Genomic DNA, 27,910 nt, shown 5'->3' on the forward strand with positions numbered 1-27,910 from the left:
GGAGATTTTCCTTAATGGGACTTTGGCTGAAGCCATTTGGAACACTACTGAACCAAACATAGTGCTATATATTTATACAGAAGTCATAATCATGTGCAAAACATACTTAACTGTTCTTCTTTTTTGATAAGTTATTCATAAATCTACGAACAATAGTTTACAGTTTGTTTGGAATGTTAAATATTGTGGCAAAGCAGAAGTAGACTTTATAAAGTTAAAAATATAAATAGCATTAATAAAATACGAAGAAAAACACATGATAGCCACCAGTGCTTTTTATTAATAATTAACTTTAATACATAAATGAAAATGGTTGTGTAGCTATGTCAGGTTAAGCAGCTATTGATGACATAAAACAACAGAGATCATAATTGTTAACAGGATCTTGAATCATGCCACACCGGTCTGTTAATGCAGTGCCATAAATATTACTTTAATGCGTCTGGTCTGAATGTGTGAGAGTGAATGAGACAGAGATGCAGTTTCATTAAAATTCTCCACCCTCAGCCCTTAAATCAACTTTAGTCTTCTGTTTCTTCATTATAGCCTCCAACTCCGTAGCCTTCTTCTCATCCTGAAACGAGTGTTGTGAGAATACACATAAAGACAATTAATAAGTGGACCAACTAAACTGACTCTAGGTGAGATCCAAATGTCTGTGACCGCTTGGGGTAAATGCTTTTTAAATATTTTGTTTAGAATTTAATGTTATTTTAAATACAAATGATATACATAGTTACAGTAGTTGAACTAATACTAGTAACATTTCAGATATATATTATTGTGGTCTCAGACTTTTGGAATCAATTTGTACTGTATAAATACGAATGTAAGATTCAAACAACATAAAATGAATAGAGGTATATTTAGTCATGACATACCTCCAGCAGTGACTTCTGCACCATGATCTGGCTGTAAACTCTGGTGCCCTCCTCTGGTAAAACAGAGCGTAACTCCTCTTTATTTAGGGAAAAGAGCTGAGCTCCTGTAAGGATGCCCAAACTCCTCACAGTGCTGATAAAGAAAACACAGCAAAACATCTAGTTAGTTTAATTTTGGGGTAATTCCTGGAAATCAAACCCATAATCTTTGCTTTTGCACCTTGCTTTATCATTTAAACTACAAGAGCATCATATTGAGATGTTTACTCACTAGTCATTGAAGCCTTTGCCCCTCAGCCACTCTTGAACCTCACTTGGAGAAGAATGGTAGTGGAGTGGTACCGTCGTTTCATTTGCTTTATTTATTACCACTGGGCGAGCAGATGGTCTCCCATTGGCCAATCGCTGCATGAGCTCATCATTCATCAACATTACTGTTTACAAACATCAATATTAATGTAAATCAAATATATTTATAACAAATATGAAATAATTTGGTATGACAGTATTGTTTTATCCAGAAGAGGTTTCTTTTGCATAAATGATCTATGACAAAAATATGAAATAATGTTATTAAAAACTGAATGCTGTGAATGACCAATGAGAATGATGCATTTCTATAAAGCTATACAGAACAACAAGGCTGCACAGAAAATACCACACTGTAAAAAATGCAGCATAAAGTTAAAACAACTTTCAACATATATCTTAAGTTTTGACTTTACTTATTTTGTTAGGTTTAAGTAACATAAAAATATATGTTGATTTGACAAAAAATGCTGCATTTGTTTACAGTGCAGAGACAGGAACACAGTCCGATGGTTTTGAATAGAGTGCAAAAATATTTCCTTAAGAATGCGTGGGGTTGTTTATTTCTTTGTACATGATACTTGTTACAAACTATTGTATTGTATACAATAATAGCCTGCTCTTTACCCATTATGACCTTGAATAAGGCACTTCAATTAAGCTGATGCTTTACAATTACATTAAAAGTGACTAATTAAAAGGTAAAGTAGTAAGAAAAATACCTCTTCCTCCATCATCTCCCATTGGTGGCATGCTTTGAGGACGTGAATTAAGGTGGTATGCATTTTCGCCTGAGGGGTTGGGTGCAGCATAAGAGAACCTTCCACCTTTTGGGGGAGAGATAGGAGCTTTCTACGAAAATATGATAGGTATTAGTTTTATGAATGAGGATGAATGCATGTTATGAGTTTCTGACTGTGTGTGTGGTTCCTTTACCATTGAATGGTTGCGCATTACTACGGAAGAATCAACCTCTGAGTGATTGATCGGCTCAAGGATGTTATGTGGAACAAAACCGATTTCGCCGTAATCATTCCGACATTTCCACCATCGCTTAGATGACTGCAACACCTGAAAAATAAAGAATTTGAGTTTAGATCTGAGTAAGTGCACGGTGAAATTAGTTTTGTGCAAGAGAGAATCAAAAGTGCATCACGTAACCAGTGACTGAAGTTCAAACATCAATGATCAATCTCTTGGAATTTGCAGGAATTTGCAGTATATTCTCGGAAAAAAAGTACAAAGCTGTCACTGGGGTACATATTTGTACCTAATATTAGTACTTCAAAGGACCCCTTTAAAGGGTACTGCCCCAAAACCAACTATAGGGACCATTTCTGACCAATTTTTAGAGGTTTTAAAGGTTTACCTCTAGAGTTTCTCCATGTAGTACCGAGAGCTCACTACTGTTTCGTGCCACAAAGTCATAACTGCAGCGGTACATCCTTTCTTCTGGAGGAAGCATTGAATCTTCAGTACTACATCATCATAGGCACACACACAATGAGAAAAAAAATACACCCAAGGGACATTACAAGCAAGCATTAAAAGCACACAGAGGGTCAGTGACCTTACTATAACTAACCTTTCATGTTCATCCTGTGTAGCTGCACGTGTCTGATCAATCATCTGTAGAAAGAGAATGAAGTGACGGTGATTTCTGTTGTGTTTGTATTTATCTGTGTAAGTGTGTATGTGTGTATACTATGGTCTCATACCTGTTGAGTCAGCATATGAGCTTCGTGTTTATGCTGTGACTCAATGGGGTCCTCGATCGGTAGTCCGTGTGCGTCTCTGGTCTTAGGCTGCCAACCATCCAGAAACACAGGTGTGTATTGAGGCACAGTCTCATTGAGTTTAGAGCTGACACACACACACGCACACAAAATGGAGTTATACCTCAACTAACCAGTTTTAGTGACAAACTTTCCTTTCCAAAAGTGCCCAGAACTTTGACTTTTAAAGAACATGTTTATGTAAGTTTATTTTAACAGTTAACTTGTGCCATGATTTTTTTGACAGAATAGAAAGATAGTTCTTGCAATAAAAGTTTAGCTGGTCTTGTTTCTAAGGATTGCTTTAAAAGGATGATTCAGCGAAAAATGAAAATTACCCCATAATTTACTCACCCTCAAGCCATCCGAGATGCACGAGCCCATCGTCTTTCAAACAAACACAATTTGAGTTGTTTTAAAAAATGACCTGGCATTTCCAAGCTTTATAACGGTGGAAAAAAATGTCCATGAAGGCCTTCTGAGGATAATCGATGCGTTTTTGTAAAAGAAAATCCATATTTTAAACGTTATAAACTTTAATAACTAGCTTCCGGTAGCTGCCAATGCGTGCATACGATGCATAAGATCGGTGAAGAATACACTCTTACGAGAACCATGCATTGTGCGTTGTTTTAGCTACAGATAGGGATAACTCAATTATATAATCTTATCTATATCAAAAACCTCTGACATATTTTGGTTTAGACTTCTTATTCGTGACTGACGTTTTGTTTTGGTGTCCCCATTCGTCACTACTTTACTACACATCGTACGCTTCGTTCTACGCTAATACTCACTGGTGAATGTGCATTGGCTATTTATTATAGTTTATAAAGTTCAAATATGGATTTTTTTCACAAAATCACATCCTCTGGAATGGATGTGGATTACATCTGTGAAGGATGGATGCACTTTTTTAGACTTGGAAGTCATGGACTACCGTTATAAAGCTTGGAAGAGCCATGACATTTTCCAAAGCTCATAATGTGTAAGTCTAAAAGATGATGGACATGTTTATCTCGGATGGCTTGAGGGTGAGTAAATCATTGGGTCATTTTCATTATTCAGAGGAGAACTTTAAGTATTATTAGAAATGCAAACTCTTCAGTCCCCCTTTAAGAAATAAGCTTTATGTATTACTTACTATTGCAGGGTCCAGTAAGGTCCAAGTGAAGTCCAGAGTGCTTTCTCGTTTGCATTAAGGTTTTTTTGTAGTAGAGAGATCGCTCCACTAGTTAGTGCAGGGCTGGAAACTGTTGCTGCAAACGTAGGTCCACCTGTGGTCTTCACCATCTGGGAACAACAAATGATTAAATCTTCATCTAGTTACCATTTCTTTTCTCTGATTTGGTGTGTCTCTGTATGTCTATATTGTGAACATAGGATTTTGGTTGCACTTGATATTCTTACCAAGTCCAAAGGAATGAAGACATGGTGAATGAGTTCTTCTGAGGACGGCTCTGAGATGTTTGATTTCAGGCGGTCCTGCAACATGCACACACACGTAAATGCATGCAGTTTATTTTAACATTCAATTTTAAAGGGAAACTCACTTTTTTTTGAAAATATGCTCATTTTTCAGCTCCTCTAGAGTTAAACACTTGCTTTTTACAGTTTTGGAATCCATTCAGCTGATCTCCAGGTCTGGCGCTACCACTTTTACCATAGCTTAGCATAATCCATTGAATCTGATTAGACCATTAGCATCATGCTAAAAAATAACCAAAGAGCTTTGATATTTTCAAGTTTTTATTACGTTTTATTATACAGTGCCCAAAAATAGTCCCTTGCTTTTAAAAGTAACAAGGGGACTATTTTCAGGCAGTGCATAAAATAACTACGCCTGCTACAGCCATGTTACATCAGCAAAGTCCTTGATTTTTACACCAGAATGAGAGTATAGTTCTTAGCCATATCTGCCTAGAAAATCACAACTTTTAATTTTCCGTCAGTCTTAGTACATGACGTAACTACAGGTGAGTCAAGTTTTAAATAAAAATATCGAAACTCTTTGGTTATTTTTTAGCACGATGCTAATGGTCTAATCAGATTCAATGGATTATGCTAAGCTATGCTAAAAGTGTCAGCGCCAGACCCGGAAATCAGCTGAATGGATTCCAAAACGGTAAAAATCAAATGTTTAACTCTAAGGGAGCTGGAAAATGAGATTTTAAAATAAAAGTGGAGTGTCAGCATATTTAATATGACAATATTTAAAATGATTTCATTGTCAACTTACCAATAGACAAAATGAATATTTAATCTTCTGAAAAATATCCACAAACTCTTGTTCTGATGGCGGAGTTGCCTTTTGTCTAAGCACTTCATCTAAAACACAGATTTTTATATTAATTATAATTTGAAGGTGTTGATCAGGCTTGTGAAGTATACAGGTCAATCTCTCTCACCATCCTGGTCTTTTTTCTTCTTGCTGCTCTTTTTCCGACTCTTTTTCTTGTTCTGTTCTAGAATACTCTGAGCCTCTGCGGTCTGCTGCAGACGGGCCATGAAACGCTCCATGTCAGCAAAACAGTGATTAACCAACTCCTGACAGATAGAGAGATATAAAATACTAAAATACTGGCCACTATTTACAGTTTATATCTGCCCAACAGTCATAATACTGTATAATAATCACACTTACAACTTCTCTCTCAGGGTTTATCTGGTGAGTATCTGCATTCACGCCATTTACTAAGGAATCATATAGAACAAAAATATACAGATGTTGAGATATTATTGTATAGTATGTAATTGTTATATATGAACAGTTTGGTTCCAATACGAGATAACTTTGTTTTTGATTGTGCATTCCAGTTAATATCAATACAGTTGGTTTGTTTTGATTTAAGCCGTCATAACAAAAAAATTCAGCTGTAGCACAATAAAACGCAATAAAAACATGATAACATAATAATAAACATGTTTTGACAAAAAAATTAAAAACAAAGTCTTTAAACTCTTCAGATATTCTGTTATATACACTCTTAAAATGCTGGGTTATTTTAAACCCATGGTTGGGTTAAATATATGAACATTTTCAGAGTTAATTTATCTCAATGTTTGGGTTTGTCCCGTTTTAACCCAACCATGAGTTGAAAATAACTCAGCATTTTTTTAGGAGTGCTATATATACTGTGTCTGCAAAAATATGTCCTGTACACACATAACGCACACACACACAAAATATACACCTGTGGGACCATGGTTGACAGCTTTAGCAGTCAGAGGTGATGCAACTTTGATCAGTGAATGTTTCCTGGGAACAACTGCCGGAGCTGCCATCTTAAAGAGTAGTAAAATAGAAAAGACATTAATAGAGATATTAATAGACAACTGTTTATTACTACTGACACTACTGCTATCCATTATAAATCAGGTCAATATCACCACTATCGTGATACCACAGCTGTAATCAACACAGTTTATGTGCACATATTGTCCATATTACAGTAAAATTATTTTTACATTACTAATAATAGACTTCATGTCAGCAGACCACTGCTTTATCTATTACGCTGTTAATATTCCATTCTTTCCAAATAATGAATCCAAAGCTGACCTGTATCTACTGTATACTGATAAATCACAGTTAAAACCAAACAAATAATTAACAAAGTCCTAAAGCCGCTGGTGAATTATAACAAAATGAATCTGAATCAATCAGCAAACTGATTTCTCTTTCTGATTTACTTATTTAGGAACAGCCTCAAATTCATGGTTAAAAGCCTTTCGCCATAATAATAATAATAATAATAATAATAATAATAATAATAATGGACATAAAATCCTCCTTAGGATAAATTTGTTTATGAGTTATCTGTAAATCATTATGAATTAAAGCGACTTATAAATTAATAAATGTAAAAACATAACTAGTATCCTGTTTCTTGGTCACTGCTTTATGTGACTGAACCTCCAGTTCAAAACCTAAATCCCTAACCCCTATTAAGATGGCATTGCAACCAGCTTATTCAAAGAGGATTATTGGATTATTGGCAGAAAATATTTTAAACTGACAACAAATTTTTTATTAAGTATGAAGCATAAACATAATATTTTAGGGATAAAGGTTATAAAGTGATGTATCAAATAATTTACAAAAAATGATATGCCTAGAAGGTGGATAGACTATTATTTTACAGTTAAATCTAAAAGTCTCAACTTTTTTTTAACTAGCATTCATTGAATGGCTTTGTAAATGTGGTCTTTGGTGGGTGGCTTGATAGTTTCAGTCATTAGTACTACAGGAATCTGGGATTAAGAAAGTTGACATTCCGTACATAACTAATACATTACTCTGCATTAGCTTCTCATTCATGCACATATATGGCCATCTATCTGGCGCAAAGCCATAAAAGTTTGGTTAAACAAGTGTTTCATGTTTGTTTTTAATGTCTCTCGTGTGCTCATGCAAGAACTATGTGAAACATTTTTTTTATTTATCTTTAGAATAAAAACATTTCATTTATCATCAACTAAGAAAATACAATAAATCTGCTCTGTTAAAATGAAACAATGACCGTCTAGAAAACTAATCACTTCACTCAAATCAAAGACGTACAAAAGTTTCCTTACTAATACAATTATTGCTGTGTTTAAGCAGAGCATCAACTGGAGGAGTGGCAGTGCACAGGTTTACAAAAGCAGCTGCTAATATTAGCAGAAATGTCTTTAACATTTTTCATTCACACTGTCATTTTATTGAATTGCCAAAATGTAGCTAACAAGTAAGCCTATGACAAAATGATGCATTAAACATGGTAATTTAATTAAGTTAACCTCAGACAGTGAATCATTTTGATCCTCCTGGGAGTAAAGCAAAGTTACATTACCATGCGTTGCATCACAATTATCTGTCTGACAACAAAATCATTTAATACACCTGATTTCTAATCCCTAATATAAATACAAAGAATCAATGTAGAAAAGTCCAGTTTCTATGGCATTAAAACATTTGAATGGCTGGTTTAAAATAAACTTACCGTGCATCGGATACGTACACCTTCTTATGTCACATCTTCTGTTTACACCTCATAGAGAAATGCGAGAACAAGAAAAACAAGTTAATCTGTTAAAGCAAACCTGGACTTCCTCTCTTTCTCTCTGTCTCTCTCTCTATCTGTCCTGAGTTTCAAGATATGAAGTGCACAGAAATGTGCTTAATTTACTTTTTTAAATGCAAAATGTTATACAACATTAAATGTAACACTTTTTTTAATACATAAAGAGTTAAGAAACTTTGACTGCAAACCAAACTGAAAAAATATAATATCATACTGTAAAATGTCCACTCACAAAATGTTAAAATAAATACTAGCCAACACTCACAAAGACAAATGTTCATTTTCAAGTTATGTCACTTGCTGTACAGGTAAGTGTTATCAAGCTGAGCTTGTTTGACTACATCTGTCTCTCTATCGGACTTCCTTTCTCTCTCTCTTTCTCTGTTTTCTCTTTCTCTCCCCCCTCCCTTCTTCTATCCAGTTCATCCTCTGCCACTTACAGGTATAGAAATATTGTTACCTCAGTGTCTGTTTGTCATGTGTGTGTGTGTGTGTGTGTGGGGGGGGGGGGTTGTATTATAGATGTATTTTTGTCTCTAGGCTATTTTACCAAGCAATTCTCATAAATATTTATTTTTTTAGTTAATGTTTCTCTAGTAAATAGTAATAAAATGAATTTAAACTTTCACACACAGGGGCACAATGTCCTGAGTCTTGTACAATTAAATTAAATGTACACATAACCGTCACGAATATACAACAGAATATGAATAGCCTTAAACATGACATCATATTACATTACCCAAACTGATCTATTCTCCAAACCCCTTACTTTCTATATGGTCACAGAGGGAGCCTACCTCAGCATCTTGGGCCACATGCAGGGTACAGCACAGGCAGGATAGATGGCCGGCCTATTGCAGGATGACACACACTCACAAAACTATTTTTTGACTTCACCTTCATGTCATTTGACTGTAAGGGAAATCAGAGTACCCAAAGTCATAAACCCAGGAACCTTGCTGTGATGCAACAGTAATATCATAGGCAAAGTTTCACGTTTGTGCTTGGGGACACCTACCAGCAAACAAAGGCACTGCAATACATTGAGATTAGTGAAAGAGTGTGGCTTCATGAATTATGAAAATCAAGACTTTTTTGTTTAATGTTTAAGTTCTATAATTGGGTCCCCAGTGTTTTTTTCAACCTGAAAAATGTGTAAAAGAATAACCCAGTAACTTAGTTTTTGTAAACCATTCTCTGCAAGCATGCAAATAGGTCATTGAAATTTGGCTCCCCTTGTGATGTCAGGAGGGGATAATACCACCCCTTAATCTGCACTTTCCAACAATAGCACTCTCATTTAGTGCAGAGATCCACTCATTTGCATTTTAAAGGATACACCCAAAACCAGAACATTTTGCTCACTCCTACAAAGTGGCGATTTTAACATGCTATATTAAATTATCTTTATGATATTTTGAGCTAGAACTTCACATAACTACTCTGGGGACACCAAAGATTTATTTGACATCTTTAAAAAGTCTTGTGAAATGTTCCCTTTAAATGAATTCAATCTATTAGCCTTAAGTTACTCAGTATTAAAATATCAAGATTAGACAAACAAAATATGAATTCTTATATTTCACGAATAACTCAGACAATAGTGGCTCTATAGGGGGGCTAACTCTGCTTAAAAGTAATACCCACTGAGCCACCCACTTAATATGACATTAATAAATAAGACAAAACAAGTATTAAAAAAAGACTATTTTACTTATATATTTAACTTATACTTTTCAGTGTTTCGTTATATTTTAAACACTCTTGTCGACGTATGAAACAAAATTAACTGTCATATAAATGATGATACACCAAATGTAAGGTTTGGGGGCCTGAAAGGCAATGGCGCCCTCGTGTGTTAATACATTTAAGAGGACCCTGTTGGCAAGAATAGTTGTGTTACCTAACGTTTGTCATTGAGCCCAAATTTAGAAGAACTAGATGTCATCACCATTTCTCCTCTTCTATTGTAGCAAATGCTATATTTGTATAACACTGTCTAATATAAGCCTGTCCTTAGCGCACATGATTAGCAGTGCGTTAACGCAAAATATAAACAGGGGGGCTTGGCAAGGGGAGTGGCTTATACGTTATGCATAGCTATGCACAGTTCTCGCTTCTTTACACACGTGGACACATAGCTGTTCCCATGAGTGGCTCCAGGAAACTTTTTCGCAAACTTAATTTAGGAAACGAACCACTTTACGCATTGTTTTGGGGGAAGGGTCGGAGGACGAATGCAAACCCCCCCACACAGGAGCCCCCGCATAATCTGTAATGTGACAAAAAGAGCTGTTGGAGGGCGGGCCACGTTACAGCATAGATAAAAAGCTCATATGCTGTTCTCCAATGACACAGCAAGCGACGTCAGACTCTGATATTACATTTACCAAAGTTGAACCTTCGGAGCCCTCCAACGTGGCGATCTCCCTGCCACCCAAAGAGTGCGATAAAAATACAGCAGGGTTCTGAACGGCAGGACTAACAACAGAACAGATAACAGAGAAGCTGTCAGACGAAGTTTACGGTTTTAACAAAAACTACAAGGCAACTCCCCCCTTGAAACGGGGCAGCAAGGTAAGATACACTCATGGATACTCGAGTCAAACAACTTTGTTGCAGGAATGCACGAAGTATTCCAACAAGCTGCAACTTCTGAAGTTTAAACAATACAAATCAACAGTAGTTGCACTTTAAAGCTTTTTAACTTCACATTTATGCGTTTGTCAAAGTGCATTTACTTTTATCATTAGGTGTGATCCACAGGATTAAACCCATTACCTTTACGTTGCTAACGCAATGCTCTATTGAGCTACAGACTTATTTTCATAGTCAGTTTTCAGTCTGCTATTCCTTAAACTGGCAAAACACTTTACCTGGATTTTGGTCTTCAACACATGGGCACGTTGTCTTTTTTCTGATAATTTGATGGCTGAAGTTTGATTTGATCACATGATATACATGGAGTGTACAGCGTGTTCCTAAAAATACTGTCAGCTGCCAAATTCGCACCAAGCTAGTGGTGTTCCTGAAGACTTGAGCCAAATAAATACCCTTGACATTTTACCCTAAAACAATTAATCTACAATTAAAACATTGTCAAACATGTCTAATGTGTGAAAGCAGAATTTGCTTACAGAAATAAGCTGTTGTGTGTGTCATGACATTGGACTTATGTCATGTGAGAGTATTTAGTGTTAGTAGGAGAAATCAGGGCATCTTGTACAGGGTTAGTTGTAACACCCTCAATTTAACCAATGAAAATATTTACAAAAAAGCTTGTTGTTTCGACCAGTGGTTGGGAAAAATACGGACAAACCCAACTTTTGGGTTAAATTACCTAGGTAATGAAACCACCCAGCATTTATATAGACTTAAATACTTGCCCTCTTGATGCAGCAAGAGTATAAATGCATTAAAGCTACAGTGCAAATTTTTTGTCAGTATTTGTGTTCCCTGGGAAACAAACCTGAGATCTTGCTGTTGCTAACACCATGCTACCCACTGAGGTCATGTTTACATTAGAGCATTTGCGTTTTAAAACGGCATTTTAAAATGAAAACGATCCTCGTTTATACTGGCATTTTAAAAAGAATCTTCATCCACACTATACACCACCATAAACGCATGAAACATGACCAATCATGTAACTGGGCATGCGCATAAAAGTGTAAAATAACTTATTACTCTAATAATAGCTTACCTGCACGTTTACGCAGCCTAGGGGTGTGCGATATTGACAAAAATTCATAGCTAGATCCTTTGCCGGCCACTACAACAGACACTATTTTTTAACCTATAAAAATGTGTTTGGGAAAGTCTTATACTGCTCTATCTACCCCCTACAACATATTAATATGATTAATAGGTTAATTTTTATTTTATAACTAAACAGAAATGTCTTTATGATTTAAAAAGAAAGCATTCAAGTGAACAGTACTAAACAGTAGCGAACTTGAAGCAAAAAATTAATTTTAGTAAATGCAAACTTCAATCAAACATAGTAAGAGGTGAAGTATTAATTTAGCCTACCAGAAATGCTTATTGCATTAATTTTTAAAAGTGTGCGAGGTCCGTGCACGTCCTCCGCTAGCAACACACAAATAGCTAAAAGCGCAACGCCTAAAAGAGCATTATATATTAATGACGATGAGTTTATTGTTTTTATTAATTTATATTCACAAAACTTATCAACAAAACATCGATTCAAATTAAGAGACAAATTATCTGAAACGAAATTAATTTTAAAGTAGCAAACAAAACTTACATTAAACTGGAAAATAATTTCTGACCCATTACAATTCTCCCTTCATATTAGCCTTTACAACGCCTATATGGCATTTAAAATTACAGTCTATCTTTCGTAAGCTAACTAAATTTAAACAAAACATAAACACTTATACTGTTCTAGCTCCCCCCTACAACATATTAATATGATTAATAGGTTAATTTTTATTTTATAACTAAACAGAAAGGTCTTTATGATTTAAAAAGAAAGCATTCAAGTGAACAGTACTGAACAGTAGCGAACTTGAAGCAAAAATAAATCAGCAAATTCAAACTTCAATCAAACATAGTAAGAGGTGAAGTATAGCCTTTACCAGAAATGCTTATTGAATTAATTTTTAAAAGTGTGCGAGGTCCGTGCACGTCCTCCGCTAGCAACACACAAATAGCTAAACGCCAAGCGCCTAAACGAGCATTATATTAATGACGTTAAGTTTATTGTTTTTATTAATTTATATTCACAAAACTTATCAACAAAACATCGATTAAAATTAAGAGACAAATTATCTGAAACGAAATTCATTTTAAAGTAGCAAACAAAACTTACATTAAACTGGAAAATAATGTCTGACCCATTACATTTCTCCCTTCATATTGGCCTTTGCAACGCCTATATGGCATTTAAAATTACAGTCTATCTTTCATAAGCTAACTAAATTTAAACAAAACATAAACACATTAAACCCAACAAACTCAAACATTCATATAAAACAGACATTATCTATAAGGATACATGTTAAAACTATCCGATATAGCGTTTATAATAGCTGGTTGGTAGATGTTTACTATTTTTGGCAAAACCTCCGTAACAAACCAACATTTACATGAATAAAATAATTTTTACTTTGAAAATGATGCGCTGTCACGTTAACATCAGCTGTTCGTTTACATAAGACTCCGTCTATGTTCATTTACACTCAGAGCAACGTCTGAGTTCTCAAACTAAAACGGGGTCTTCAGCGTTTGCGAACGAATCCGTTTATGAGGGTCGAAAACGGTGATGTAGTGTAGATGAAAGGCGTAAACGTAGCAAAAGTAACGCGTTTTAAAGGATAAACGCATTAATGTAAACATAGCCTGAGCTACAATGATACTTCACAAAATTGAAACATTGTGGCTAACAAGAAAGAAAGGGTTTTGTTTTTGTAAGCCCCCTGTTTAGAGATGCACAACATGGGGTAATGTATATGCTTACATTTCCAGCAATTGTAAGATGCATTCCGACATCAGCGGTGTAGGGACGGCTGACAATGGTTTGCATTTTTCCCCACATTTTATTGATAAGTAAATTCCTAAAGTACTATTATTTGTATCAAATCAATATAGCACATTATTGGGTAGGGTTAGGGGTCGATGTAAGGAGGGTTTTATTCTCTAAGTCCACTGTAGTCAATAATTTTTTTAAACCTAAGCAATTTGTCAATAGCAAGCATATTTAAAGGAACAGTAAGTAGGATTTACCCCCATCTAGTGGTGAAATTGTATTTTGCATTCAAACGAATAGTGCTCTCTAGCGCCTCGCTTTTCCAAATGCGTGTTGCAACTACGGTAGCCTCTATGTCCGTTTCAGCTAGTTCACGTGTTCTGAATGAAAGCGCATTGTGGAAACACGTTGGTATGCTAGTGCTTTTGTCCCTCTTTGCTATTATAGTTTATCAATACGGCGGAACAACATGTAAGCCTCCTTTGACTTACCCGTTCAATGTAAGTAAAGAGAAGAAATTCTAAGCTTACAAAGAAAAGTCAGATCACTGGCAGAGGTCATTTGACACCAACGAGGACATATTTATGAAAAAAGACATTGATTTTGATTAATAAAACACTTTAAATCCTACTTAAACCCACTTTAAAAGTTTTACTTGTCACAGCCATTTCTTTGGCAGTTTCAGCCGCATAACTGCTAAGTTTGGTTTTGCACTATGCACACATGAAATGCTGATTTTAACAAAGCAGAGCTCAATTGATTCAGCGCCGCGGCTATGTGGCATCCATAATATCTATAACTCGAGCTACTGATGTTCAACTGTGTTGATGTGTTTGGTAACATGCTTATGACGTTGGAAACCAGGGCGATATTAAACCACGGGAATGAGACTTTTTGTAGAGAAAATAGTCAGCAATGGTGTTAAATGATGAAAGAGGACTTTAATAATGAAGCATCAATTTAATTATTTTAATAAATATAATCATTTTGCATCCTGTTAATCTGATGTGATTTGTGTACTTACGGTCAATAGCATACTGCTAAGAAAATGTATTATAAATCACTTAGTGTAAATAGAAAATATCTCTATATTTTTACTTCGTGTAAATAGTGTTAATAGCATCTACAGCTATTTGCACATTGTTTAAAAACCATTTATTGCTAAGAAAATATGCTATTACTTTACATATAGACATTGTTTAAAAACCATTTATTGCTAAGAAAATATGCTATTTATAGAGCCGCTGCCACTATTAAAAGTCAGAGTCACGTTGAGCAAACATTTACAGCAAACAATTTAACTACATTTTGCTCCTTACAATTTAATTTTAATTGAACAAATTTGTGTTTTACTGGTCATCATGAACTTTTCTGTAAACCGTATTTAACTGTAAAATTTTTAGTATATATTACTATAAATTTAGATGCAGGTTAGATTTCAGAAAATGTTACCTAGAGTAGATTTACCTACAGCTGACCATCAGTGACCTAGTAATTTATTAGTCTCAGTCATAGTATGAAAAGTTTTTTCTTTAAAGGGGCAATCAGTAGGATCTACCCCCATCTAGTGGTGGAGTTGTATTTTGCATTCAAACGAACAGTGCTTACTAGCTCCTCCCCTTGCCAAATGCGTGTTGCAACTACGGTGATCTCCTTGTCCATTGCAGCTGGTTCACGTGTTCTGAATGAAAACGCGTTGTGAAAACGCGTTGGTAGGCAAGTGCTTTTTGTCCCTCTCTGCTATTATAGTTTATCAATACGGCGGAACAATATGGATGCCTCCTTGGACTTACCCGTTCAATGTAAGTAAAGAGAAGAAATTCTAAGCTTACAAAGAAAAGTCAGATCACTGGCAGAGGTCATTTGACACCAACGAGGACATATTTATGAATAAAGACATTGATTTTGATTAATAAAACACTTAAAATCCTACTTATTGCCCCTTTAAAAAAAAGTTGAAGTTGACCAGTGACTCATCAGAACAGATCAGCGATCACAACCTAACCATTAGGAAACACTGTTTTTTGAAAGTCAGGTGAGTTTTAGTAGGTTGCATTTCGCCAAGTCACTTTTGAAAGGGAAGAAAAAGTTTTTTCACCTTAACAAACCAAAATGGGATCAGTTCACCTGGAAAAAAAATTATTTCATAATTTACTCATCCATATGCAGTTGTAAACCAAAGTCTTCTCTGAAAAACAAAATTTGTAGTACGGGGAACTGACAGCCTTGGTCCCTATTCAATTTGATTATATGGAAAATAAGCAGTATTTTATAAAATGTTTTGCTATATATTTTGAATTTAAAGAAATTTTGACACGCTTACATAAAAGTGTAATTTAGTTTGTTACATCACTGTCAAAGACCCTGGGAATATTGATATTGTCTACACAAATAGGCATGTGTTCACATGCACAGTAGGATTAATAGAATAACTGTAGATGGGTTCCGAGAAATTTTTACAGCCAATCAAATAGCGTGATGAGTGGGAAGGTCATTTGTACTCGTAGTAAAGTAAGCATGCAAAGAGACAAAGAAATTACAAAGAGGTTTAAAAAATGCCATAGGCATTCATTCTTAGGTGAAATTTAATTGCTGTGTAGATGACAGTGAGATAATGAGATGAATTACCAGCCTGTCAAATTCCGAATCTGTACATAATTCTGTTTCCCACTTTCCAAATACTTACAGTTATCTTACAGTCTTGCATAATTTTGTTTTTTGCAATAGTAGATTAAAAATAAGGATTAAAACTGTCTAGACGTTTCAGGAAGAATTGGGAGAGAATTAAGATGTTTATTTTTCCACTGTTGTGATCATCATACAGGCATTGGACACCTTGAAAACTTTCCACATCACAATTGGGACAGACCCCAGGCCCCCTCCACACCTCACCAGTCAAAAAAGGAAAAGCTAGTTAGGTTATAATCACTAGCCTCTCCAACTGTGACGCAGCAACACACCTCTTTTGTGTGTCACTCACACAACACTCTGTACTTTTCCACTCCCACATCGGATAGCTCATAAGTCACTGTGCTGGGGTCTTTCTCTTAAACTGAAAATATAGCTAGACCTGGCTGACCCATGTCTGCATCCATAAAGGCCCTTTTTTGTTTTAAGGGTGTAGGCAGACTTTCCTGTATAGGCCTAGGGGAGTGGGTTCTGAACCACAAAGTTTGTCCTGGGGTCTATGAATTTTAGTGGTTTTAGTGGTCATGTCCCAGTTAAAGTAGTAGGGTTGAGCGGTATATCAAGATTAGGTAATTTGTCAAATTTTCTCAAATGAAACACTGTTTTTATTCATTTTATTTTCATCAAAACCTTATTTAATAAAGGTGGATCAGCATCTTGCATGAGGTTTTAACTTGCATGTTAACATTTATTCCACTATACAGATATATTTATTGTATGTCGCAATTCATCCCAAAATTACAAAGATATGCATTTTTGGTATCACCCAGTGCTTATATGCAGTGCTTTTTACATTTGTGCAAGTAAAAAAAACTTTGCTTGTGATGTGCACGGGTGAATCTCCAAATTCTCAGTCATCTTAAAAGATAGGCAAACTCATAGCCAAGTAAACAGCTTTGCTGAACAAAAGCAGTTTGAAGTGCATGTCACTAAATTACCTAAACTAGATCAGTTACTTTTGAGGAGTCTGTTGGATAAACCTAAACACATAATCAAATATAGCTGCGGCTTTTAATGTATGATGCTGTGTTAGGAAGAACCATAAAATACATTTATGCAAAGTAACTTGCAGTGCACAAGGTATATATTTTTATCATCATATGTGTTCTCTGGGTTGGAATGTTGTTCAGGCGTGTTTGTTTGGAGTTGTGGGACAATTCAGCAACACAAGAGCAGTCTCTGTATATAAATAAGTCTAATCTGAAATAGTAGTTTTTGTTAAAATTAGTTATGCCCAAAAGGGGCACTTTGTGGGTGTAGGTTGAATCTGTTGTGCATGTGCGCCGTAGTTGTGGGTTTTCTCTGTTTGCTGTTACATTTTTGGCTTGAGCTGTGTGGAGGCATTCAATGTTAGAAGAAATATCAAGATTATGGGGCACCATTTTGTAATGCAGCATACTTCTGTGTTTACCTTGTACTGCTGAATGGTAGGATTATAGTTGTGAGATAAAAACATTCTATCTGTTATTCTGTTATATCTTAGTCTTGTTTGAAATCAGACATTACTGTATATGGAATATTTGAAGAGCTTAGATAAAAACCACTAAACGCAACCTCTGTCAAAAATGACATGATGATATTAACCGAATGTTCTCTGCACATATTATACGTTCATCAAATACTTCATCTGAAAATCTGTTTAATCCCACCCTCAGGCCATTCAAAAAAAAATACCGGTTTGTCAGAAAAGACACTAAAGAGTGACTTATGAGAGATAGGGTGGGATTAGGAAACGACCGTGGATCACATTCAAACTTGGGTTTGTTCTGAGTACTTTTATCGCATCTCCCCCTAATGTATTCTGCAGTTTTTTACATTTTGAATTCTGACTTTCATCATTTGCGGGGTTTCTAGCTGCATCTGTAGTGATTTTGCAACTGTTTTTACTATTTCTGGTCAAAAGAAGTTGATTTTTTAAAAAGTTTTTAAAAAAAACTTGCATGCACTTAGAGTTTTTTGCAGCGAAAGGCAGTCAAATTTGCTGACTTTTGTGAAAATACGGCATTTAAATTACTGATAAATAACCTTTTCATTGCCATTAAAGTTAATTTACTGAACCTAAACATGAGAGCCTGAAAAAAAAATGCTTATTTACAAGAAAACATGTCAGACGCACTTAGACAGACTGCATAAATTCACACGTCACACTTTGAGAACTTTTCCTGCAAATGCAAAAAAAAAAAACATTGAATTGTGGCTAAAGTCTTAACCCTTGTGCATTGTTCAAATTTACTACCCTTTCATGAAAACCACTAAACTAAACGGCTATAAAAATGTATAAGATGAATTTTTTTCCAATTTTTTTCTTAAATCTGTTAATCAACCTCAGTACTGATCAAAACTACCAAATCATTACAAAAAAAATCCATGATTTTAACTCTTGAATTGCATTCCTACGTGGTATCACTGATTTGGGAAAACACACACACAAAATGACAGATTTCCAATATAAAAAGTGATTGTTAACTGGATTTTTGTTTACCTTTTTCACAGTCTTGGACATGTTAAAGATTGTAAAAACATTGGCTTTGAAGCATTTTTAGTTTTTGTGTAGCATTAGTTTTTATTTTTTTCTCCCTCATTTATTGCTAGTGGCTGTTCTTGCCCCATTGGCTTCCATTATAACCACATTTTTTGATTGCAGGGCTATGAGCAACTTTTTATTATGCATTTTTGAATGTTGGGGTTTTTTCCTTTTGCTAAGAGGTCAAATTTGTCATTTTCACTGCTGATCACCATGTGGGAAAAATATTCATCTGATACATTTTTATAGGCGTTGAATTTAGTGTATGTTTTCATAGTAAATTTGCCCACAGTATATCGTTGAGTTTTTGAAAAAATTTCATTTTCTTAAAATATATGTAAATATAAGATTTGTCATCAAAAATCATTTAATTTGCTAAAAAAGAAAGTTGTGGCCAAAAAACATCCCCAACAACACATAAGGGTTAATGAAGATCTATAAAGTTCAGACACATTTTCGCTCTGGTTTTCGGTTGTCAGCGGTCACAGCCTATGCTGTAATCTTTTATTTACTGTACAGCGAGAACCAGAAAAATGATAGCTGGAGAGAAGGAGGGAGATGTTGATGTAGGACGGAGACATGATTTTTCACTCGACTTGCTCCAACGTACATTAAGACAAACAATGAAGGCATTCACTGCTCTTCAAGGAAAGACGCGAGAGGGAAACGGGTAAAGCAAATAAAAAGAATGAGAGAGGCAGGTCAGGAGAAGTAAAGGTTAGCGGTTCCCACTGCTTTTCTGTGAAACTAGTGAGCTGGTCCAAGAAGGAGATTTTCGGGAGAAACTTATGTTACACGCTTAAACATCTGTTACAACTGTGATCTCTATGAAGTTTTCCAAGCTTTGAAAAAGTCACCACCTGACATTATAACGCTGCGTTATGGGTAAATATTAAAGCCACAAAGCTCTTTGCTGGACTGAGTGATTAATACTGTCTGGTGTTTTTTCTTTAGATGGAGAAGCTGCCGTTGCCCAGTGATGAGGGTGGCTGTAGACTGGCTGAAGGCCGTTCTGACCTGGCTCTGGTCTCACTAGATGAGTGTGAGGTTTTGGGTGTTGAGGAGCAGGGAGACGACAGGCCTGCTTGGGACAGTAAGATACAGTATGTGCTCGCCCAGGTGGGCTTCAGTGTTGGCCTGGGAAACGTCTGGAGGTTCCCTTACCTCTGTCACCAAAATGGAGGAGGTGGGTGTTTTAATTAGGCAGTCTTAGACATTTTTCATTAAATAAAAAGTCATATTTACGTTCTTCATCCATCTGCAGGTGCCTTTATGGTACTGTATGTGATGCTGTTGCTCATTATTGGGGTTCCTTTGTTCTTCATGGAGTTGGCCGCGGGGCAGAGCATCCGGCAGGGCAGCATCGGGGTCTGGAAACACATCTCACCCCGCCTCGCAGGCATCGGCTACTCTAGCTGCATGGTAAAATGCACATAGACATGCATAGCTGTGGACAAGCACACTGTTATACTGTGTGCATAATTTGAAAATCTGCAAGTATTTTACATTCTGTAAGGTAATAAAAATTGTTAGATAAGTTTTTTTCTATGTTAAAAGTTGTTTCTGTTTTCAGTGTGTCTTTAAGAGGAAATAAAAAATAAGAGGATTTCCTGGGTGCAGCTGAATATTTTGTGATTGTATGATAATGTACACGCTTCACCAGTCAGATCAGATTTCAAAAGTTCAAGTATCAGTCGTTTACAACTACTGTAATATGACAATTTGGCCTATTTTTAAAGTACCTCTCTCACAGACCCACTTGTTTTTAGGTGTGCTTCTTTGTGGCCCTGTATTATAATGTGATCATTGCGTGGGCGCTGTTTTATATGGGAAATTCATTTCAATATCCATTGCCGTGGGAAAAGTGCCCTGTCGATCTGATCACAAACCAGACAGGTGTGTTATTTACACTTACAGACATATACACATTTACACTTTTCATTATTTTTCATTATATGGCTGTTTTCTAAGAAATTATGTTGTTATGTTTTAGTGAAGGAATGTGCAGCAAGCTCTCCTACCTCATATTTCTGGTTCAGGAAGGCTCTGGACATCTCAGACTCCATAGATCAGTCAGGAGAATTTAACGCCATCATGACTGGTTGTCTTCTTGCTGCCTGGGCCGTAGTGTGTCTTGCAATGATCAAAGGCATCAAGTCTTCTGCAAGGGTAAACACACACACGCACACACACACACACGCGCACACACACACACACACACACACACACACATTCTGGTTTCCATGTTTTGTGGGGACATTCCATAGACGTAATGCATTTTATACCATACAAACTGTATATTCTATTCCCCTTACCTACCCCATTCTCTAACCCCAACCATCACAGAAAACTTTCTGCAACTTCACATTTTCAAGAAACATCATTCTGTTTGATTTATAAGCTTGTTTCCTCATGGGGACATCAAAATGTCCCCACAAGGTCACAAAAACACTGGTATTCCTATCTTTGTGGGGACAATTGGTCCCCACAACGTGATAATTACCAGGTACACACACACACACACACACACACACACACACACACACACACACCAAGAAGTTTTTGTTACAGTGGTTTAAAGCAGCATTAAAGGGATAGTTCCCTTTAAAATTAAAATTCTGTCATTATTTACTCATCCTCATGTTGTTCTAAACCTGTATGAATTTTTTTTTTCTAATGAACACAAAAGAAGTTATTTTGAGAATACACACAACAAATAGTGACCATTGACTTCCATAGTAGGAAAAATAAAAAATATTTTGGAAGTATTGTGATAAATGATGAAGAAAATGTTTTGATAGATGATGGTAAGCACACAGTTGACGGTACCCATTAAATTCCATCATATTGAACAAGTCTATGGTCACTGTCTGTTGTGTGTTTACAATCATTTTTCAAAATATCTTCTTTTGTGTTCATCAGAAAAAAGAAATTCATACAGGTTAAGAACAACATTTGGAGTTAATTTGAGCTATTTGACACAAGGGTAGTATTCCTCCCAAAATGTATTTACTTTCATGTCATTCTAAACCTGCATGACTTTCTTTGTTAATCAAGGTTTGTAAGACTTCAACCTGGTAAACTATTTGGTGATAAATTAATTTACGGGTAAACTGTTCCTTTTCTCCAGGTGATGTATTTCTCCTCTGTGTTTCCTTACGCTGTGCTGATCTGCTTTCTCATCCGAGGGCTCATGTTGGATGGGGCCATAGATGGCATCAAGTACATGTTTTATCCTAAGGTGAAAACAAAGTCATACTCTAGTGCAAAAAATTTCAATTTAGCATGTAGCTGTTTAATTTCAATTAATTTTATCATTGCATAAAATGCAACAAAATGAAACTGCATACCTTACGGTGCCTCTACCCACAAAAACACAACCAGTGAATAAAATATAAACATAACAAAACACAATAAAATCCAATTTTATTGGATACACTGCTAGTACATGCCCATTGCAAGCAAATTGGTTGTTTTTTATGTAAACCTTTTTAAATTATTCAAATAATTCAAATAAACCTCTTTAATAATTCTTCTGTTGCTTTTTATTAGTTTTCCTGATAATCATGTTACTGGCCATTTAATTGAGAAAATTGTTTACTTAAAGTTATATTTACTTAAAGTTATGGTTTTTCAGCATTATCTATCTAGTGGTGAAATTGTGAAATACAACCACCCTCAGTTTCAAACGCAAAGAGAAGCTACGGTAGCTGCCACAGGACAAACATGTCATTGTATGAGACAACGTATGGATGCGCCGTAGAGCAGTTTGTCCATTTAGGGTTACTGTAGGAACATGCCGGCGACTTCCATTTTAAGGAATTGTATGCAGATAAAAGCGGCTCATTCTAAGGTAATTAAAATAATACAGTTTATTATGTAAGTTCTTTATACAGCACTGAAAATATAGTTATGTAAATGATATTGCATTTCTGTCAAGAGATCATTTTAAAAGTCCCACATTGCACCTTTAAGGTAAAATTCCATTGGCTAATTTAAATTTGTTTACATTTATTTCGAAATTTCTTTCATGGAATTATGACATTTCACTGGTTTTAGTATACTGACTAATAAAGTGTTGGTTTCATGACAACTTCACTGTGTATTTAACCTGCTGAAAAGCATTGCTTTTCATATTTTTAATCTCTTTTTCAGCTGGAGATTTGGGGGGAGGTGCAGGTGTGGCGCCAGGCAGCGACGCAGGTGTTTTTTGCCTTGGGTCTCGGTTACGGCTCTGTGATTGCTTATTCATCCTACAACCCTGTACATAATAACTGCCACCGTGATGCCCTTATGGTCTCTGGCATCAACTTCATGACATCAGTGTTGGCCTCTCTTGTCGTCTTCGTGGTCCTCGGTTTCAGAGCCAAGAACATTGCGCTAAAATGTGTTCAAACGTGAGTGAGTGCTTGTGTGTATAAAGAGTATTTATTTTAAAATGAATCTTCTGTCTGTGTTTTTCCAACTCTGTGTGAATTATACTTTTCATGCATGGATAGTTCAAAATAAGGTTTTCAAACTGGGGGTCAGGCCCCACCAATGGGTTGCATAGTTGGCATAAGGTGGGTCGCACAAAGTAGCTTGGAGTAATGTTAGTGGTGAAAGACAAAAAACTATTCATTGAAGTGGGTCGCGAAATGAAAAGTTTGTTTATTATTTGTTCATTGTGGTGTTTGTGTCACTCTGCAGTAATGTGGCCACACTGGCACAAATGGCAGCAACAGGATCATCCCAGCATTGGTGGCCATGGTTTAACATGTCTGACCCCAAATCCGTAGAACTTCAGGAATACAGAGAATGGTACGGCCACTATGGAAGTATGCTAGGGTCGAATATAACTGACTGTGACCTGGAAAGAGAAATGAGCAAGGTAGGTTTCTTTCTTTATTTGTTGCCCATATGCTTAAGTCCATATTTAGGTTTGTTAAATATCATAACGGCTTCTGATTGAGTATTGTATCTATTTGTTGATGCCTCTCCATCATCTGTCCATCTCTCTTAGGGTGTGGAGGGGACGGGTTTGGCGTTTATAGCATTCACAGAAGCGATGGCTTTGTTTCCTGCAAGTCCGTTTTGGTCAGCTTTGTTCTTTCTCATGCTGTTAAATCTGGGTCTTTCCACCATGTTCGGCACTATGCAGGGGATTCTCACCCCACTTATGGACAACTTCAGAGCACTGGGGCGTCACAAGACCATGTTAACAGGTGCACACATAACTTTCCTCTTCCTAAATGCATTGTTGTAGACCGTTTAAAATCCCTATTACAATTCACAACAATTATGTAAGACATTAAATGGCAACTGCAAGTAGTAGAACGGAATTAGGCGATTCATCTTTTCTTATTATTTTGGCATTATGGATTGCAGTATGCAGCTGTATCCTGGGCTTTATCATTGGCCTGCTCTTTACTCAAAAAAGTGGCAACTATTTTGTGACGATGTTTGACGATTATTCCGCCACATTGCCACTGATCATCGTTGTCATTTTTGAGACCATCAGCGTGGCTTGGATTTATGGTGCTGATCGGTGAGACGAAGACATTAAACATTATGCATATAAGCCTAAAGTTATTTCTTTAATCTATAGTGATTGCACCTGCGGCAGTATTTTGATCCTCAAAGTGTGTCCTGCAGGTTTTTGGACGATATCGAGGTGATGCTACAATGGCGCCCTCCAGTGTTGTATCGCTACTTGTGGAAATATGTGTGCCCACTTGGTATGATGGGGCTGCTGGCTGCTAGTCTTCTTCGTATGGTCTTCAAAAGACCAACTTACACAGCGTGGGACCACAGCACGGTAACATTCATACTAATACAAGTTTATGAAATGGCATCTTTAACAGACTTCTATACTGCTAGATATTATAATGCAACAGATAAAGATTGCGAATTATCTTTCTCTCTCTCTGTCAGGGTTCTGAAACTAGTCTCGAGTACCCTGACTGGGCACTGGCAATGCTCTCCATGCTTATCATCGCAGCAACGCTCCCTGTTCCCATTGGCTACCTCATCTCGTTTCTCAAGAATAGGCGGAGCCTAACCACGGAGGAAGCTGAGCGTCCAACAGAACATTACACCAAATGCAATTCCACAGAGGAAGAAACAAATAACCATCACTCTGCACAGAATGAAAACAACAGTCAGCACCATTCCACTTTCCTGACTCGGAGTATCGAGCACTACAGACTGATCCCACAACGGGAGGATGCTGAGGAAGAGGAAGACACACTGGTATGAGACATGGGGAAAGGTGGACAGGCAGGGACATTACATGCAGTAAGAGATAAACAGGTGGTTTGCACATATAGACAGTGAGCAGAACAATAAAACTATTTATTAACCAGTACTGGAGTTTTTTAAAATGGGAGGCAAGCTCCATTTATTCTCATTATGCTAATGAACATTCATGAAACCCTCTATAAGATGGACACTTTTATGTGTACCAGTCTTTGAATTACTTTGTTACTGGATCTCTAAACAAATGTACTTCAGTGATGTGTCCTACTAGAAGTGCCTACATTATAGGTGCGGCATGCCCACTTTTTATTCTAATGTACAATTTTGTCATTTACTCTTCTGAAAAAATGAGGGTGAGTAAATGATAAACTTTTTGGGTGATTCTTTTAATGGCACCCTTACACTAAAAAGGCCTATAATGCCCCCATTTTATATTCCTGCAAGTCAAGCAACTACAGTCAGGGGTGGATTTACCCATTAGGCAAAAGTCGGCAATTGCCTTGGGCCCTCAGCTACCAAGGGCCCCCAAAATGCAGGGGTGTACTGTAGTCCACAGTATATCTGGTGAAAGCTTTAAAAATGTCAGTATTATGCAGATATAGTTACAGTGCTGTAAAAAATGCTTTGGCTGTTCCCGTTTTTAAAAAAAATGCATATTTGTCACAATTAAATATTTTAAACTGCTTTTAATATTACACAAAAATAATAAAAAGTAAATACAAAATTAAGTTTTTTAAATGATGATTTAATTAATTAAAGATAAAAGCCATCAAAACAAACTTGGCCCTGTGTGAAAAAGTAATTGCCCCCTCAAAGTAATTTGACATGTATCAGTCTGGAAAGGGTTAGAAAGCCATTTCTGAGGCTTTGGGACTCCAGCGAAGCCATTTTCCACAAATCTTTGAACAGTAATGAATCTTCCCAGGAGTGCACCAGAATTACTCCCAAGAGCACCTAGACGACTCATTCAGGTCATAAAAGAATGCAGAGCAACATCTAAGAAACTGCAGGCCTCACTTGTCCCATTTATACTCTGTTTATGACTCAACAATAAGAACTAAACTAAGGTTTTTGAGTGGCCTAGTTAAAGTCCAGACTTAAATCTGATTGAGATGCTGTGGCATGAGCTTAAACCCTCTAGTTTGGCTTAATTCTGCAAATTAGAGTGTGCCAAAATTCCTTAAAAGCAATGACTCTGCCAAGGGTGGCACAACCAGTTGGTTTATGGGGCGGTTACTTTTTCACACAGGGCCAGATTAGCTCAGGGAGCTATTAAATCATTGCCTTTTATATTTTCTTGTGTTATCTTTGTGTTGTATTAAAATTAGTTTGAAGATCTGAATCATTTTAAGTGTAACGTATGCAAAAAATAAAAACTAAGGAAGGGTGCAAATACTTTTCACAGCACTGTAAATACTAATATAATTTTATAAATTTGTTCCTGTAGGTAATTTTATTTTTACATTTTAGAGATCAAAAAATGTTTATTTGAAAAAAAATATTAACCAAATAACAAATTTTAGTTGTTAGCCTTGAAATGGTTACAATATCAAGGGTTCCAATTGTATTGTATAGTTTTATTAGTAGACAACAGAAATGCTTGTTTCTGCCAGTGTCAGTGACAGTAAAATTTACTGTCAAAGGCCCTAGATTTCTAGAATTTGCTGCTTGTTGTACAAACACTAAGGTGTGATGACAAGCCTGGAAATATGGCCATACAATTGTAATATGTACAGTGCCAAACTGTTTGTTTCCCTCACACAGAACGAATTTTATGTACATTGTTCTGGTTATTGTAACATTACTGAGGAACAGTTCAGAATTCTAGTATGTGTTTTTTTTTAGTTACAATCACTGATTTTGCAGGTGTGTGAGCACAAAAACACAAGGCAGCTTTATATCATGGCCTCATTGATGGTTAATATGGGTGAGGGGAGGCTCTGAGTGATTTTGGTCTGTTTCAGGTAGGCATGGGCCGGTATAAGATTCTGGCGGTATGATAATCTTTAGCAAAAATACCATTGCAACACAAAAATGTGTTATTTTCAAATACCAGGTAAAAATAAAGCCTTTAAATTATAATATGCTTTAAAAAAATATATAATATTTTTGTAATGTATATTGAATGTAAACATCAAATCAATCACATGACTTAATGATTTAATGAATTTTGTATAAACACAGCTCATACCTTGGAGACGGTATCACAAAATATTTAAGTGGGTTTGAAACCTTGACTGTTTAAAACCTTTGTATACATTGAAACCGGTAACTGGCCCATGCCTAGTTTCAGGCTGACCAGAAAGTATGTTTTAGTCTAAATTTTAGACTGATAAGCAAGAGATTTTATTCATTTTAGTAAAAAAAAGTTTTAGCCGTTAGACTAAGAATGAAAGTTTTTTTAACAGCCAAGTCCATGCTTGGATTTGTATACAGAGTGTTTGCATGTTCTTTCCTGTTTCTTGTCATTTATTTTCTTCATGGGTGTTGATACTGTACTTTAAAATGTGTGTATTGGCTTTTGTCATATCAATTGCAATGTTGTGAAAGTTTAAGAATCCTTATATATGTAGTCTGTGATAAATAAAAGGTTCTTTAAGATACAGATGAAAGTATGACAGCACATTATTTATCATGAAGGTCTTTACTGCATTGCCTGGCAAATCTCAGTTGTAATGAAACTCTCAGTAATATTCGTACTTGCTAAAGTGACATCCTGGACACCCAAATGTTTTTGGTTCACACATCAAAATTTTGAACACGTCATCCTCTTTCAATGCAGTTTCCGGATGAACCGCAAGGTGGTGACAGACTACCTATTACAACTTTTACAAAAGACCGTTATGTGCCATTGTCTCTCAAAATATCTCTCCAAACTTTAAAAATAAATAAAACTACATTACATTATACATGATATCTTTATCAGTTTTTCTCTT

At 36.1% G+C, this 27,910-nt stretch overlaps 2 protein-coding genes across 4 annotated transcripts; one reads left to right on the plus strand and one right to left on the minus strand.

Annotated features, from left to right (window-relative positions):
* Positions 1-260: 260 nt before the first annotated feature.
* eps8l1a (EPS8 signaling adaptor L1a) lies at positions 261-11,031 on the minus strand. Of its 3 annotated transcripts, none has more exons than XM_065280055.2 (17): positions 10,911-11,031; positions 8,832-8,946; positions 7,951-7,988; positions 6,160-6,250; positions 5,610-5,659; positions 5,374-5,512; positions 5,205-5,293; positions 4,376-4,450; positions 4,110-4,258; positions 2,909-3,053; positions 2,776-2,819; positions 2,560-2,668; positions 2,127-2,261; positions 1,913-2,042; positions 1,153-1,315; positions 882-1,014; positions 261-574 (listed from the first exon to the last, which is right to left on the minus strand). In XM_065280055.2, the coding sequence occupies exons 4-17, from the start codon at positions 6,248-6,250 to the stop codon at positions 488-490; spliced, it is 1,539 nt and encodes a 512-aa protein (XP_065136127.1). In that variant the 5' UTR covers positions 7,951-7,988; positions 8,832-8,946; positions 10,911-11,031; the 3' UTR covers positions 261-487. The 3 variants fall into 3 exon arrangements, with proteins under 3 accessions (XP_065136127.1, XP_065136121.1, XP_073670007.1); XM_065280049.2 differs by having other exon boundaries at positions 7,951-7,998; XM_073813906.1 differs by lacking the exons at positions 8,832-8,946; positions 10,911-11,031 and having other exon boundaries at positions 7,951-8,236.
* Positions 9,780-27,888, plus strand: slc6a16a (solute carrier family 6 member 16a). Its single transcript, XM_065280035.2, has 12 exons — positions 9,780-10,611; positions 19,692-19,923; positions 20,002-20,159; positions 20,507-20,633; positions 20,731-20,906; positions 21,868-21,978; positions 22,893-23,134; positions 23,427-23,607; positions 23,740-23,941; positions 24,105-24,264; positions 24,372-24,534; positions 24,651-27,888. The coding sequence occupies exons 2-12, from the start codon at positions 19,692-19,694 to the stop codon at positions 24,972-24,974; spliced, it is 2,076 nt and encodes a 691-aa protein (XP_065136107.1). The 5' UTR covers positions 9,780-10,611; the 3' UTR covers positions 24,975-27,888.
* Positions 27,889-27,910: the final 22 nt, after the last annotated feature.

The sequence above is a fragment of the Paramisgurnus dabryanus genome, chromosome 3 (assembly GCF_030506205.2).
Source record: "Paramisgurnus dabryanus chromosome 3, PD_genome_1.1, whole genome shotgun sequence".
Classification (NCBI taxonomy): Eukaryota; Metazoa; Chordata; class Actinopteri; order Cypriniformes; family Cobitidae; genus Paramisgurnus; species Paramisgurnus dabryanus.

Excerpts from the sequence above, each read along its gene's own strand:
- eps8l1a (XM_065280055.2), bottom strand. The coding sequence starts at position 6,250 with ATGGCAGCTCCGGCAGTTGTTCCCAGGAAACATTCACTGATCAAAGTT. Across the intron at positions 3,054-4,109 it reads CCTTACTGGACCCTGCAATA|CTCTAAACTCAATGAGACTG; the intron begins GTAAGTAATACA and ends TGTGTGTGTCAG. Across the intron at positions 1,015-1,152 it reads GGCAAAGGCTTCAATGACTA|CACTGTGAGGAGTTTGGGCA; the intron begins GTGAGTAAACAT and ends TTTCTTTATCAG.
- slc6a16a (XM_065280035.2), top strand. The coding sequence starts at position 19,692 with ATGGAGAAGCTGCCGTTGCCCAGTGATGAGGGTGGCTGTAGACTGGCT. Across the intron at positions 20,160-20,506 it reads TCGGCTACTCTAGCTGCATG|GTGTGCTTCTTTGTGGCCCT; the intron begins GTAAAATGCACA and ends ACTTGTTTTTAG. Across the intron at positions 23,942-24,104 it reads TCACAAGACCATGTTAACAG|TATGCAGCTGTATCCTGGGC; the intron begins GTGCACACATAA and ends TATGGATTGCAG.